Source organism: Calypte anna, chromosome 4 (genome assembly GCF_003957555.1).
Source record: "Calypte anna isolate BGI_N300 chromosome 4, bCalAnn1_v1.p, whole genome shotgun sequence".
Lineage (NCBI taxonomy): Eukaryota > Metazoa > Chordata > Aves > Apodiformes > Trochilidae > Calypte > Calypte anna.
This window is the reverse complement of record NC_044247.1, coordinates 15,916,483-15,932,835: the sequence shown is the minus strand read 5'-3', so window position 1 is coordinate 15,932,835 and position 16,353 is coordinate 15,916,483. Positions and strand designations below refer to the sequence as shown.

At 45.2% G+C, this 16,353-nt stretch overlaps 1 protein-coding gene across 1 annotated transcript in view; it reads left to right on the top strand.

Moving 5' to 3' along the window:
- Positions 1-3,131: 3,131 nt before the first annotated feature.
- DCX (doublecortin) overlaps positions 3,132-16,353 on the top strand; it is a 63,928-nt gene continuing 50,706 nt past the window's right edge. The window contains exons 1-3 of the mRNA XM_008493609.2: positions 3,132-3,210; positions 4,770-5,160; positions 12,524-12,864. Coding sequence (XP_008491831.1) covers positions 4,797-5,160; positions 12,524-12,864 — 705 coding nt within the window. The 5' untranslated portion in view covers positions 3,132-3,210; positions 4,770-4,796. The remainder of the gene's footprint in view (positions 3,211-4,769; positions 5,161-12,523; positions 12,865-16,353) is intronic.

The following is a 16,353-nucleotide window of genomic DNA, read 5'->3' as shown; positions in this document are numbered from 1 at the left end:
GTGGAGACATGGTACACCAGAGAGAATTGAGTCAGATAATGGAACTCATTTCAAAAATAGTCTCATAAATAACTGGGCCAAAGAACATGGTATTGAGTGGATATACCATATCCCCTATCATGCACCAGCCTCAGGTAAAATTGAAAGGTACAATGGTCTGTTAAAAACTACCTTAAAAGCAATGGGTGGTGGAACTTTCAAAAATTGGGACAAGCACTTGGCAAAAGCCACCTGGTTAGTTAATACCAGGGGTTCCATCAATCGAGCTGGTCCTGCTCAGTCAGATCTTCTACATACAGTAGATGGGGACAAAGTGCCTGTGGTGCATGAGAAGAATCTGCTAGGGAAAACAGTTTGGATTTATCCTGCCTCGGGCAAAGGTAAACCCATTCGTGGGGTTGCTTTCGCTCAAGGGCCTGGACACACTTGGTGGGTGATGATGAAAGATGGAGAAGTACAATGTGTACCACAAGGGAATCTAACACTAGGTGAGAATTCCTAATTTCTGCTTGTCTAGTTTAATCAGTAATGCATGGACTCTTTGGGAGTCATGAACTTGTATCCCACCATAACTACTGTTATGTGAACTGTTGTATAAACTAACAGTGTTCTATGAGTGTTTTTCAGGATGATTTTGTGGTGATAAAACCAGAACTAGGGTCATTGACTGGCATCCAGTAACTTCCTTGAAATTACCATCTGCAACCTGCAACTTGTGGACCATGGACATGAACTGTAAAGACTGGTCCTTCTTTTGAGAATCTGCTACAATAGATGAACATCTGCAATTGTAGACTGAATTACTTAGTGATTTTTAGCACAGAGAGATAGTAGTAATTTGTGTATAGATATGTTTAAGGATAAGAGTTAGTAATGATTGGAGCATGACGCAAATGGTATGGAATAAGGGGTGGAATGTCTTGGTTTGGACCAGGATAAAGGTGGTTTTCTGTTTCTGTACTTTTGCTTTTAGCTAAGTCCCTTGTAAGTAGTCTCTCTGAAATTAACAGCAAGGTTCTCATGCAGTGTGTGTGCTTTTAGGATTGATAACACTTGATGTTTATAGTTACTGCTAGAGACTGGTATGCAGGGCCAAGGACACTGATCAGCAACACTGGCCCGGCAATTAAACCGAATAACAGACGCTCTCTTTAATCTCTCTCTCCCCTCGATGAAGAAAGGAGAGAGAATAAGGGAGAGAGAGATTAAAGAGAGCGTCTGTTATTCGGTTTAATTGCCGGGCCAGTGTTAAACCGTGACAGACAACTATACTATAGGTGATTTGGGCACCTTCTAGGAATAACTTGAGGTTTTACCCAAGATGAACATGAGCATCTTTGCCTATAGAAACCTTATCCTTAGCCAGGAACAAGTAGCAGGTCTCTTGCTGGAGTAATTCTGCTTTTAAAAGGAAGTGCCCATGCTCCAAAAAGCTTCTGGCAGTGTCCTGAGTCGACATGTCCATACAGATATTCTTCATCTTCTCACCAGGGGGTATGGTCTCAGATGTGGAAAGAAGAAAAGAGCCATCTCTAAGTGCTATTTGAGACCCTTTGCTGTCCTCAGAACTCTCCATACAGGTAAAACTTGGGAGATGAAAAAGTTGTACAGCTCCACAGCCTGCACAGGTTTACACCATCCTGCCAGGTTACCCCAGATCTTCAGACATCATCTCAAACAGTCTGCTGCTTCTCTGTCAAACCACTGAAGACTGCTTCCCTGGGTCTGTTCTTGCTGTTCTTGCTGTTACTGTACCCAGCACATGCACAGTGATTTGGATCTGTGGCACATTTTAAAAGTATGAATAAATTTATATATACAGCAGCATTGTGTATAGGGAAGAGTTGTTCATCCTGGAAAGATTAAACAGATGGTGATCAATGGCCAGGTATAATGTAACCTGGAATGGGATCTAGTGGGAAGGAGAAAGTTTAAATTCCCACCTCTCTCTTGCATTTGCATCCAGAGAGCTACTGAAACATGCCCTGGAGAGTACAGAGCCTGTGCTTCCCTGTGGTCCTCTCAAGAGCTAATTCCTGAGGAAGGAGAGCTGTCAATCACAACTGAGCTTTAGTGCATTTGTATCACTGTTACCTGCACTACCACACAGGGGGCAGACAAAGCTGGAATCAGTACTGACTTTTCCTGTGTAAATGTGATAGTGCTGTCCTGTGCCAGAATGACAACTCCTGATGTTTCCATTCCAAACAGACACAGCGTTGTTAGGAAAGATTTCCTTCTACAGATAGGAAGATCCTCCCAGTTCCAAAGCTTTTCTAAAATGAAGATGGGACCAGCACAAAAGGGTTGGGAGCAGGATGCTGTTCCTCCAATTGCAGGGGAGAAATCTCCATCTGGAAAGCAGGTGAAAGATTTTGCTGTCAAAGTAGGAGAGCCCAGTGCAAATTTTAAAGCAGCTGAGTCCTCCTGCAGTGGAATCAGAAAATAAACTTCTCTTAGTTTGGGCTAAGAGCCAGGCTGAATCTGTGGGGTAAAGCTCATGTCTCATGACTCCATCCTGAACCCCTTGGGGATTTAAATAAACTGGGATTCAGAGCTCTGGCTTTGGCTTGTGTCCAGCACTAACGGAGAAAAAATATTCAGGGGCACCACATTCAGAACCACCAAGTAAATTCTCTCTTTCTGCTTGCCAGTGTAAAGCATAAATGCTGTGTAAAACCAGCATAGGAGCAGGACTGTGCCCAGTTCCATTGGGCAACTTCTTTTCTTATTTGCTTTCTTAACACACAGGAGTCTCGTGCCAGCATTTTAGGGCACTGTAGGGCTGTGCCATGACCTCCCTGTACTGTTAATCCTGTAATATTGGTCCATCAGTCCCATTATGCTCTTCTTTTCAGTGGGGCCGGATACTTTTTGGTGAAGCTGGATCCAAGGGGAATTTTCATCCTTCAGAACATCACCCTAAAAATTGCCCATTTGTTTATCCATTTGCTAATGTATCCAGAGCTAGACTGATCACTCCTTTTTTTTTTTTTTTTTTCCCTCAAATACAGAGAAGGCTACAATCAGACGACTGATAACGAGAGTGCAAAGCACTGAGTTACTGTGAAGGGATGGAACAAGGCACTAGGACCTAGGAGGCGTCTCATCCACCCTGGCAGGAATTTCTTGCTTGGAGCTCAGACAACAAAGGCAGAGTGAGCCTGGTTTTCTTTCTCTCAGCATCTCCACCCTGCACACTGAAAGCCGGTGAGTAGAGAATTTTTGAGTGACTTGCATGCATAAAAGTAACAGATGTCAGACAGAAAGGAGAAATCTTTCCCTTAGTACCTTACAGCAGCTGCAGTTCATTTTGAAATCAACCCCCCCTGCATCCTCTCATTCATTCTGAAGTTGCTTGGATGTTTCATTGTTCACTGCATGACACCGGACTGAATCTGCCCCAACTGCCATCCTGGGGAAAATGTTCCCAACTTGGGGTTTCTGAGCAGATTGCTGCATTGTCATCTGCTTCACTGCAGACTGAGCACAATGATTTTTTTTTTTTTTTTAATTTTTATTTTTCTGCACAGGTCACATTGACATTGTAAAATCCAGGGAAGGAGCATAGTTCTGGGAAATGTAAGGGGTGGGGAAGAGATAGCAACAGCTTTTCCTAGCTTGGTACCTGGCTGCCAAGTGCTGGTATGAATTCCCTTTTTGCCCTGCAGTACCACATAAGGAACATACGAGTTGCATGTTCCTGGCTGTGCTGGAGGAGTGGAAGAGTCTTTCTGTTGCAGGGTTGGGGGTTCCTCCTTCTTTTGTGTTGGGGTTTGGTGGGGGAGGAAGGTTGTTCTTGAGCATAGACTAGAGACTCCAGAGAAATTCCTTCTTTCTGGGTGTCAGCCTCTGTTTTCTGTGGTAGTCGCTTGTGCTGGGAGCCCCCCGTGCTCAGAACAATGAAAGGTGAGCGAGCAGGGGTGGCGTGTCCCCAAGGCAGGGGCACTTCCAGCAATTAAATCACTTAAAGCTGGAAGGGGGAGGAGTGGGTGGGGGTGGAAATAGCTCCTTTATTTTCTCCTCCTCATTAAAAGGGAGCAGAAATGCACTTCAGAGGGAGACTCAGGCTGAAAAGAGCTTATCGAAGCCTCGTTTCAATGACAGATTTTCCTTTCCAGTCATTTCTTCCTAGAGATGTAGGCTGGTCCTGGGAATTGATTGATGGGTTAGGAGGGGGCTGCGGATAGGGGGAAGGGTGGGCTGGATCTCATTGCTAACCCTTATTGAACAGGCTGTCACAAAGAAACTGCTTATTCCCCTGTGACCATTCTTTCATAAACGCCAGTTTATTCTAATGTTAAACATTCAGATGCTCTGGTTCCTTCCGTGATTTGACAGACTGAAGGGCTGACTTACTGGGAACTCCTTGTTTTCTGTTGCCAAAGGAAACCTCACAGTGCTCAGAGGTTTAATTCACTGCCAACTGGTGTCTGGATGAGTTTTTTGGGGCCGAGTTGTGATTGCCATGTATCCCTTTGGCCCCAAGTCCTAGTTTACTGCACTTTGAAAACTCCCAGGTGCAGGAGCAGAAACGTGGTCCCTGCCCCCAGTAGTTGGATCCCTTTCAAAATGCAAGAACCCCTCCTACCCTCCGTGCCCACAATCGATACAAATCTGGGTCAGGGGAGGGGGTGCTTCCCAAATACATCTGTCCTGCTCCAGGCACAGCTCTCACATTAGGCTCTTTCCCCCTTCTGGGTCGCTGCTCTGCTGCCTTCTAACCTTCCCCTTTGCATCCCTTCTCTCCCCATCGCCTTCCCGCTCAGCTTCAGATCTTTCGGGTCCACCAAACTATGGAACTTGATTTTGGACACTTTGACGAACGAGATAAGGCGTCCAGAAACATGCGAGGCTCACGGATGAACGGGCTGCCCAGCCCAACTCACAGTGCTCACTGTAGCTTCTACAGAACCAGGACCTTACAGGCACTGAGCAACGAGAAGAAAGCCAAGAAGGTTCGTTTCTATCGCAACGGGGACCGCTACTTCAAAGGGATTGTATACGCCGTCTCCTCCGACCGCTTCCGAAGTTTTGATGCTCTCCTGGCTGACCTGACCCGATCCCTGTCTGACAACATTAATCTGCCGCAGGGGGTCCGTTACATTTACACCATCGATGGCTCGAGGAAGATCGGGAGCATGGATGAGCTGGAGGAAGGTAATGAGCATCGCTGGCTGGTGCAGTGAGGAGGCGGGGTGGGAAGGGGGCTGGGCCACTCGGGGCTGCTGCTAAGGTCACATTTGCTCAGGGCTGGGGGATGCTCCCGCCCCTCCGTGCTGCCCCTTCGCCCTCCAGAGTGCTGCGGGAGAGGGTGGCAGTGTGGGGGTGACAGCCCCCGGGGTGTCCCCCTGCCTGCTGGCTCGGGGGCAGACGTCCAGGCTTTTGGCGAGACGTGGCTGTGGCCATGGCTCGGGGGGGGGTCTGTCTGAGGGCACCCCCACATCGGTCGGGGCGGGGGGGTGGTCCTAGATGGGTGCAGGGGGGTGTCCGGGGAGCGATGTGGGTATCCCAGTGGGATGGGTGGGAATGAATGGAAAAGCAAAGGGGTGTCGGGGGAGTCGTGCAGTGAGTGTGTAATGGGGGTGGGAGGGATTTCTATGCGTGGGGAGGGGGCTCTGGGGGGTTCGTGCACAATGTGTGACAGGGGTGTGGTCAGGGCTCTGCAGGGACTTGGGAGAGTGCTGAGTAGGGTGTAGGGGGTGTGTATGGTGGATGTGGAGAAGGTGTCAGGGGCATTTCCAGGGCTTGGGGAGTGTGGAGGGGTGTGGTGGGTGTTCATGCAGACTGTTTAAAAGGGGAAATTAATGACTGAGGGGTGTGTATGGAGTAGGGTGTTTGGGGGAGGGGGTTGCACTTGGTGAAATTCAGGGGTTGGTGTGTGTGGGGGGGAGGTGTAAGGAGGGTTAATTGCAGCAGAGGTGTTGGGATTCCTTGAAGGGGGTTCATGCATAGGGCATGTGTTGGAGTTTGTGTTTGGGGGTGCACTGTGCTGTGTGTGTGGAAGGGAAATGTGGAAGGGTGTGTATCTTGCAGAGCAATATGTGGGGAGGGGATGCTGGGATCTCCTGTGTCTGACTGTAGTTCATGCAGGGTGTATGGAAGGGAGAGGTATTGAGATGTTCGGATAGAGGGTGTGTGTGTAAAGGGGTGTGTTTGGGAGTGTTTCTGCAGGGACTGTGTGGGGTGGGGGTTCCTGTTGTAGGTGTGGGGGATGTGAGAAGGTATCCCCTGCCTGGCAGGTCTGAGTGTGCAGGGGACGCTCGGGGTAGCTCTGAGTGTATTGCTGTATCTAGAGAGGGTGTTGGTGTGCCTGTTCCTCTGAGTGTCACTTGGACTGTGGGATGAAGGATGAATCAAAAATTGATGCTTCTGTCCAGAGGAGGTGGCCTGGGGACAGATTTGCTCCTCTGGAGCTCAGCTGCAGCCGTGTCTGTGCCTGGGGAGCCATGGGTGCTGCCATGGGTGCTGCTGTTCCTGGGGAGTGCCAGGAGGACCCCCAGGATGAAATTGCTACATGGCCAATCCTGCCTCCTTGTCCAAGGCATGGCCACGGGCAAGTTCTGCTGGTGGCACAACCCAAGTGGGGTGCACAGAGGACCCCCACAACCACCCTGCTTTTCTCTTCCCTGAGTGATTCAGATTTTCCATTCTTTGTTTGAATCTGGTATATTCTGATAATGCTGTTGCAAGGGGAAGCTTGCTCTTCCCTCTGCCTTGATGTTTTCCTCCCAGCAGATGCCCTGGCTGATTTGGTGGCCACAGAAAATCCCCAAGGCTTCTGCTTTTAATAAAAGACAATGGGTTTGAGTGTGTGAGATATGGAACTGCAGGAGCAGCCTCAGCAGTGAGTCATTGTGTGACCTTGACTAAAGGATCTCTCCCTAGAATTCCTTGTCTGTCAAGTGGGATACTCATTTCCCTAAAATACTTTGTGAGGACAAGCACACAGAATAAATATTGGTTTCCATAGAGGAGTTTTACTGGGAAGAAACTGCTGCCTTTCTGAGAGATGATGCAGTCCTAGTGGAGTTATTCTCAGCTCAGTTACAGCTGTCAAATGGAGGTGTGGCCTCCCTTAATTTTAGAGATTCTGCCATGTTTCATTCTGATCTCTTAATATGGCCACAGCTTTTTACTAATGGCAGCTCTCAGCCCTGCTTGTCTTAGGTCTGTAAATCCTCAGGAATAACTACACAGGAGAAAAAGCAGTTCCTTATTCTCCTTTTATACTCTTCTTTTTGTTCAGGGAAGTTCAGAAGCCTTTAGTTGTTACACCTGCTTTACACTGGGGTTTGCTGCAGGTAAAGAAGGTTCCTCATTCTTGGAACTATTTTTTTACTGGTTAAGGCAGAGGCAGGAGATGTTGGGTTTTGGGTTCTGGTGGTGTTCTGCCAAAATCTGGAAACATGAATGAAGAAGTGGCATTTAAAAAAAAGAGAGGATTTTGTGTGTGGCTGTGTCCTCAGCAGAGCATCAGCGAGGAAAATCTGAGCAGAGAGAAAACAAAGGAATTCAGTGTCTGAAACTGCAAACGTGGATCTGCAAGCTGTTACTGACAGGGAAATGTTATCAATATTCCCAAGTATTTCCAAGGATGACCTACACATCTGTCATAGAAAAGCCATCTCAGAAAGACATTACTTTTGATTTATAATACCATGGTTGTAACCAACCTTGTGGTAAACTATGCTATTAGCTTGGGTGTTTGTGTAATGCCTGCTAGGTACAGGCATAGAAAAACAGAATTTCAGAGTAATTCTATTGTGACATACAGGACCAGCACATTCACAAACAGAATATGTTTGCTGTATAAATAAGCTTTCTGATTGGAGACTGGAGGTAACTAAACCAGTTGCAGTTGCTCTAAGGTTATTACTAATGTATTACTGTAACTTCCAATAAAAAAATAAAACTGAAGAAAAGCCATCAGACAGGCTCATCTCAGTGGTTTGATTGCAAAACTGGTGAAGTACTGATAGTATTTGACATCACATTCTAAGCACTACATTACTTCTGCATAATTTAATAATGTGGTTCTACAGTATATTCTGAATACACTTCTGGAGGGTAAAGAATGGTTTTGCACAATACCAGCATTCTAGAGACAGTCATTTCAGGTGAACAAAACTCCCTGGGTGTGTTCCCACTTGGAAATAAACCTCTTGGTCTCCAGACCAAAATTACCACTCTGTTCTTCCCTAGCATTCAAGGTCATTCTCGTAAGATTCTGGATTAATAGTTTATTTCCCACTCTGTCCAGGGTGGAACAAGTGAAGTCTTTCTTACTCTTTGATCACATCCCTCCTAGCTACCAGTTGGGATGTGCCTCTTGGTTCTCTCCTCTACTGAATCCAAATGTCTCTCATCTTGGAAGCCCACCAGGTCTGTCACTGCTTTTTCCTGCCTTTTTCCTGAGTTCTGCCTCACCTACCACTGGCTGCTTTTTCCATGCTTCCAGTGACCTTCTCTCAAAATCCATCTATCTGATCATTTTTTCCTCCCTTCTTTTACTTTAATGGCCATCTTCCCTCACTGAAGTCATTCTGGAAAGGGGCACCAGATGATCTTTAGTCCCTTTCATATTATAATTATTTCTAGTGACCAAGGCTTTAGGAAGTCAACACATGGAGCTGCCTTTACAGACTGTTGGTGAGCCACTGTTGCAATGGTTACTTCTGTGCTTTGTGCTGTGAGAAGACTTGAATAGGAAGATGTAAAAAAAGTACTATGCCATCTTTCTTGCTCAGGCTCCTAGTAGAGCAGCTCACATTACCATCCACCTTTCTGGGAAAATGTAAGTGCCTTTGACACCTGGATAGGGTGGCTTGTTCTTTGGTTCATTTTGAGCCTCTGTTCTTCTGTGCCTGTCAGGCTGAGATGGCAAACTCTCCCTGCTTCAGCTCTGGTTGCTCATTTTCTTTGACCGGAGGGCTGGATCAAGGTAGAGGCTGATGTTATGTGTTGACTGCAGTAGCAAATATGACTGAAGAAATCCAATCTCAGGTTGCAACGTGCTGTCCTCATTGTTCCACAGATGAGCTCCTTCTGGGACAAAGCATTTTTGTTGTTGTTGTTTGTTTTATACCCCACCCTGTATTTTTCCTGCATGGATTAGCCATGGTCAGTAAAGGCGGAAATGCTGACACGGATTAAAACTAAAACTTGAGACTCAACATTTAGTTGAAGCTGAGGAGCTTCTCCCTTCTGAGCTCCTCGTTTGCTCCTGCTGTTAGGCAGGGGACAAATCCCCTTCCCTTGTGGTCAGAGGGCCTGTCCAAGGGTGGGTTTATGCCCTTGTCCTGTGCTGGGCTAAATATCTGAGATTTGCTCTTGCATCTGATTAATGACTTTTTAAAAAGCCAAATAGGATTTTGTTTTGCTCGGTGAGGTTTCATTACAAATGTTCTTGGGCTGTGTGAGATATTCCAGAAAGTGTTTCCAAGCTTTTTGTATCCTGTCAAGCCCTGGGGAATATTTTCCAAAAGCTTGTCCAGGAGTGTTTAAAATAATCATAAGAGGGACTCCACCCTGGAGCTGTGCAGAGCGTGGTGTGTGCTGAGACTGTGGGCTTCATGGCAAGTGGAGTGAAATCCCCACCCAGTGTGTGCATGTTCCAGTTTGCCTGGAAAACTGAAATTCCTGTAGTCCAGTACTGAAGTTTTGGTAACCTGTGGCACTATTTTCAAGGGCTGTTTATTTGCTTGCTCATCCTGGCTGTCACACTGGGGCTGCTGTGGTCCCACAAATTCCTTATGGGCATCAGGTGGTTTCGAAGGAGACTTGGTAACCAAGCATTTCTTTCACTTTCTCAACAGAACAAGAAGTTCTTCCCCCCATGGAAGAGACAAAAGATGGAAGCTCTTCCAGAGTTCATTTTGCCATGGTGGAGTAGGTCTTGAGGCACAGGAACCTCTTCCTAATGCATAAAGTTAATGCAGTTGAGACAAAAAATCCCATTTTAACACCATATGGAATGAACTCTGCAAGGTGTTAAGTCTGCTTAATTCCTACTGAAGTCAAAGTAAATCCCATGAAACCTGAAAGCTGGGCCAGGTAGCACAATCTCAACTTTGCAACTGCAGAGCTAGCAACCAGAATAATTGACTGCAGCCCACAGAGACCTTTTTTGGAATAACAGTTAGCAGTTAGACATTCAAAATGGCCTCAATCCAGCTTTCCTGATTTTTCTTGCAAGCCTTCTGCCTGCAGTTCATTGTACTCAAAAACTTGCTGGTGCATGCTGAGGCAGGATAACTTTTTTTTCTGAAAGAGCAGTCTGTCATTTTTAGTATTGTCACAAGGAGCTGCTCTAAGAGGGTTGAAGGATTAGCGTTCATCTTGAGCTTAAGAGTTTCTCTAAGGAACCTTCTCTGAGGCAAACCTTATCTTTGCTGAGATCATCCCTTCTTTAGGAGCTGAATAATCACCTTGTGCTTCTGTCAGATTGGTAGCACAGGAAGATGTAAATGCACTTGTAGGCAGAGGAATACAGTGGCAAATAAACCATGCCTTCAGGTGGCAAATATGTTGATCATGAGTTAAGGTCAGAGGTCTGCAGTCAGTCCATCCATAGCTAAGGGTGGGATAGAGGGAATAAATCAATGCCTTGGCTGGTTTTGGAAGGACACAATAGAAACTATGAGACCTCTGGAGCACAGGGGCACGATGACAAGTGTGTGTTACCCTGTAGGGCATTGGCTTTGTGGTGCAGAAAGGGCATCTGGTGCTGAGCTGGCACTGCAGGGAAAAAGCTGTCCTTGGGGTCATGCATGTGTGGTGTTCAGCTGCATCATGGCAGGATGATGCTTCTCACTCTAACAAATGCATCCCAGCCCAGTGCAGGAGTGTGTCTCCTTGGGGCTGCTGTTTCAGGGTTTTTTGGAAGGAATGACGTGGCAGTTCCTCACACCTTCTTGTGGCTGAGAGTTGGGTTTGTGCACATACACACAGCTGCACGCTGCCTAACGACGTGTTCCTGAAAATATTTGTGCACAGATTGTTATGCTTAGGGCTGGGGAGCAATATACTTCTTGGAGTGGTTTCTTTTTGCTTTTTGACTCCACTTACTCCCCTTTTCTTCTCTTCTGTTGCAATTCTTCTGCAGCCATGCTGTGTCTGTTAGTTATCTTTCCTTGACTGGCACACTTGTACACCTTGAGTTCTCATTATAGGCTTAGCATGGGTAGATGTGCAGAGAAACCAAGAAATCACTTTTCTTCCTATAGTAACACTACTGCTCTTAAGATTTCCTCTCTTCTGTGAGCTTTGGCCACAGCATGCATGTTCAAAGCTGCAAAGTTCACAGGTCTTCAGCCCACGTGTGCCTGATCTTGCTACCATCTCACCATAAGGTTTGGGTAAAACTCAGCTGTGAGAAGTGAAACAGCTCATGTTCCTGGTTGGCAAATGGAACAGGGATGTGCCTCACTGAGGAACTTGAATCATTTTGCTGTTATTTGAGGGCCGTGAACTGGGTTTGGGAAGACATCAGTTGAATTTTGAAATTAACTTAAAGCCTGGGAGAAGAGCTTTGCCTTCATGGCCCCACTGCCCTCAGTGTACCCTGTTGTAAGCACACCAGACAGTGATGGTGTGCACTGAAGGATTTCAGATGGTTTAGCTGGAACTAAGAGTCACAGTATGCTACTAAGCAGACCAGTAATCTCTTCTGCTTACTTTAAAACACAAAACTTATTAATGGAAAATATGTTCCAACACCTCAAGTGTTCTTAAAACCCTAGACAGGATCCTATACATCACAGACAAAGTTTGAAACCAATCTTTTGGACGAGATAGGGCAGGGTTTTTTTGTGAATTATTAAGAAGACTATGTAACCCTCCTCTGCAACATCTAAATTTGTTTTTAATATATTTTTGGTTGGTACCAGCCAAATAAAGGCAAGCAGTGGTATTTGGTGTAGTGTTTTATCTCAGCTGCCACTAAGTCTGTCCTCTAATAAGCCACTGACACTATAATGAAGCATATTTGTTATGCCTACTAGATTTAGCAAAGCTGCTTTTAGTACAGACTATTAGCTACCAGATTTCCATTCTTTTTCAGGTATGACACAGGTACTCTGTGGATGAGTGGGGATATCCTCTTGGCAGGGATGACAGCCTGAAGTGGCAGCTAAATCTGTAAAGATGGAGAGGAAGCTGGCAAATTTAAAGAATAGCTTTGGTGATTAAATTAATTTGATGCTTAGGAGCCTTTAGACAGCTCAGTTGCATCTTCAGGTACATAAATACCTTTATGATTCTCAACCTTTAACTCCTGGTTATTATGGATTTAGTGCTGCAAGCTGTGGCTGACTTTGGGGAAATACTAGGTATATTTTAAATATGCATGAAGATAAGATTAAAATAAAAAAAAATGTTTTAATAACAAGCTGTGATGGAAGTGCTAATGAAAACAATGCCTACTGATGCACATGATTAACAGGGGAAACTTACAGTGTCTTTTTCATTAGTTTTATGGCCATAGCTGTAAAATTAGACTGGGTTTTGTTTCTTTTCCAAGGGGAGAGTTACGTCTGCTCATCTGACAACTTCTTCAAGAAGGTGGAGTACACCAAGAACGTCAATCCCAACTGGTCTGTCAATGTGAAGACATCTGCCAACCAGAAAGCACCTCAGTCCCTGGCCAGCAGCAACAGTGCCCAGGCAAAGGAGAACAAAGATTTTGTACGCCCCAAGCTGGTGACCATCATCCGCAGCGGGGTGAAGCCCCGCAAGGCAGTCCGGGTGCTCCTCAACAAGAAGACTGCCCACTCATTTGAGCAAGTTCTCACTGACATCACTGAAGCTATCAAACTGGAGACAGGAGTGGTCAAAAAGCTGTATACCTTGGATGGGAAACAGGTAGGAGGCTTTACAGATGTTTTTTTTTTCTTTCTCTTATCGTGAGGCTTTGCTGACCGAAAACAATTTTTGAAGCCTAAAATTAACCTGAGAATGATCACTGCCATCTGTTACCTTAGAAGTTGGACTTCTCATGCCAGTGGTTAAGTTACTAAATTTTCACTGATATTAATACCAAGTAAAGAATGTAGGCAACAGTCTGAGGAAAACAGATGCTGGGTCCTGCCTGCCCTGGTACGTGTCTTCCAGGCTGGCTAAATAAATAACATGGGGAGTTCGGCTCCCAGCCACCAGTTGATTTGGCTCTGAGGTAATTGCAAGAGCTCTCAAGCTTTGGATTCAGAGTGAAAATGTGTTGCTTGACTTTCCTTGATGAAGTAATTGATCCAAGCATGTTCTTCTGCCTAGCTCAGTAATTAGTAGGAAAACCACGGAACTGTTGCATTGTCTTTACTAAATGCACAAAGGGATAACATGCAGAAAGGGATTTGGGTCAAAAAATTTTTACTGGGTCATCATTATGTGCTTTATGTCTACATTTTCCTGGAACTGAAAGAAACATCTGTCTCTTGTTAGCAGCTACACAGCAACAAGCCATTTCATATTGCTGTGTCTATGAAAATCCTGAAAGGAATGTGGAGAATAACTTTGAGGACTGGGAAGAGTTGGATCCTCCAAGGAAAAATCTGAGCTTGATTTAACAGTTGTGTTGTCTGTAACTGAGGGATAATCTTATTTCTGTCACTGTTTTTCTTGCTTCAGATTCTGGAGTGAAGCAGCAGAGCTCTTGTGTGGGGGTTGGATGCTGGCTATTCTAGGGATTGATGCTGTTGCTTTAAATTAACACTCCTGTCTCTGGAGAAAATTCTTCAAATACTGGCTCTAGAAATACTACATCAATCTTAGGCAAAGTGTCCAGCAGACTTATGAAAATGTTCATCCTTCCAACCCCAATTATGGGCTCATAGTGTCCTGCACAGTGCAGGTGCAGTGTCTGGGAGCTGACAGTAGCATGTCACTGTAACCTGCCTGATACTCTTGCTCTGTCCCAGCTTGTGTCCTGCACGTTAGTTTGTGGCTGCTTCTACCTTCAGATACACAAAAATCTCATCTCTCTGTCAAAGCTTTTCTTTCCAGGTGTCTCTATCCAGCACTTTTTCTTTATAAGATGTATACTTTATATATGAGTAGGAGACTTTCTAGCTAGACTCCCCATATTGTAGCATGCTGTAAATAAGCAGTGATACAGAGAGTGATGTGCTGGAAACACTGGAAGTGGCTGGGGGAAGAGGATGGAGAGAGTTAAATGATCCATCCTCACCAAGGAAATGATGCATGGGCACAGGACTGTGTGCTTTGAGTCACAGCAGCTTTACAAAGGGCTTTGTACATGGATCCATCCTGAAAGCAGTTGCCTCATGCTGACACACAGAGCCTCGTTGCTTTCACAGTTGTGAATAAGGATCTTAGGCTGAACTGTTCAAATGCCTCAGTTCTTCAAGAGCAGCCAGCATCTGGGAGGTGAGATCCAGAAAGAGGGATGCCCCATGGGCTTCCATCCAACCATTCTGTTCCCCTCCCTTATGCTGCTCACAGGGGGAGTTTGTGTTTGCACCTCTAAGTGGGAGCATAAGCAGAGCAGCCCCCAGAGTGACCTGAGCTCCTGGCCTGCTGCCTGGGCCAGCCTGTGGAATGGTGTTAATTCCAAAGTGGGGAATTGAGAGATGCAGTTTGCCCTGGAGTTCCAGACTGCCTCCAGCAGTGCTGCTGGGGGGAGGTGGCAATCTGGTGGGGCAGTGGATGTGTTCTGTGGAGGTACAGCCAAGCAAGGGCCACCAAGATCTATGGAATGTGGCAACTCCTACTGCAAACTGTTGTCCTTAGCAGGCACCATACATGACTCTTCCTAAATCAAACCCAACAAAAGGCAGCTTTTTTTTCTTCATGTCAGGCTCTGATAGCTGCACAGTCACTGGTGCCTTAATTCAGCACTGGTTTGACTGGGCAACCGACAACTTCACCACCAGTTTTGTTGCAGAAATGTGGTTTCAGTAGTGTCTCCAGTTAAGATACTGGCATTTAACTTGTTTTTGCTGGCTTTATAACTCAACATTTTATGAAATGCAATATTTTGTTTGAAGTGTTAAAGGCACCACTGGGACTTCCACTGCTTGGAATTGTGTATGAAGGATTGCACTTCCTGAAAGGAGAGTTTTGTGACTGGAGGAATAATGGAATGTTTGATGTTGTTTTGTGGCACCAATTACTGTTGAAGCTTCCTGAATAACAAACCTGGCTCACAGCCTTTGTTTTCATTGGGAGTTTTCATTCCACATTGAGTTTTTTCATCTAAATTTATTCGAAACTGTCCACCCATGTGTGTTGTTGGTGTTGAAGCCTGAGCTAGAAGCTTTGGCTCTGGGTGCTGTGTTTGCTGTGAGCATTTACCTGACACAGTGCTCCATCAAATCTGACCTCCTGACGTGACATGAGAGGGTTCTGAAAATCTGATTCTGACATTAGAAAGAGATTCTTGAATGCCTAATTCTGACAAACAGGACTTCATTTTCAGGAGCAAATATTCATGCACAAATGCAAGCTGCTCAAAGCTGAAACACTGACAAGAATCCTGACAGTCTGTCTCTTTGAGTGTCATCAGAGGCACCGTGCTCCCTCTGTTGTGAAATGATAAAATTTACAAAAGGAATGTACAAAGGAAAATCATTCTTCCTCAGCCCACGAGCTGTGACTTAATGAGGGGAGATGATTATTTTATTTATAGGCATTTCCATGGTGCTCATCAGTAGAGTAATCAAGATGCTTTAGAAGTACAGACAGAAGTGGCAATGGTAGAGTGGTGTGTAAATAATTACATTTCTGTGCAGTAAGAAAGCAGTTAATGGAGAGCTGGAGGGGGTGTTTGAATACATGTAGCACAGAAACCAACAGTGAGGTTAGGGGGTTTTAAGGAACCTCTCTTTCTTTTTATGTCTTGTGTTTGTGAAAATATTGACCTTTTGAAACTGCTAAATTAGCAGCTTGTGTTTATGTAGTTTATTTAACTTGGTCTTGAGCATATTTCTGATGCCTTCTCTGTCTGTATTCAAGCTTCTTCCCTCCTTAGAGCATCTCATCACCTCTTGATGGACACCCCAGAACTCAAAAAGGGTTTCAAATTGTTGACCACAGAAGAGATTTAACATTTGAACTTTCAGGGCCATAGAGGAAATGGTAGAGGTCAAAGAATTCAGTACATGAAGCAAATACAGGGGCTCAAATCCAGAACTTGGTTTCATGACTACAACTGCTGTTGAGGTGGGTAATGTATATTGGTAATACAGAGGGATTCAGGATTGAAATTGGTCTGATCCATGGATCATGTTGGAAAAAGAGTTGTTTTGGTAGATTCTTTATCTCTTTTTTTTTTTTTTTTTTTTTTTTTTTTTTTTTTTTTTTTTTTCCCAAAGTTAGTTATATCCAGTGTCCCCT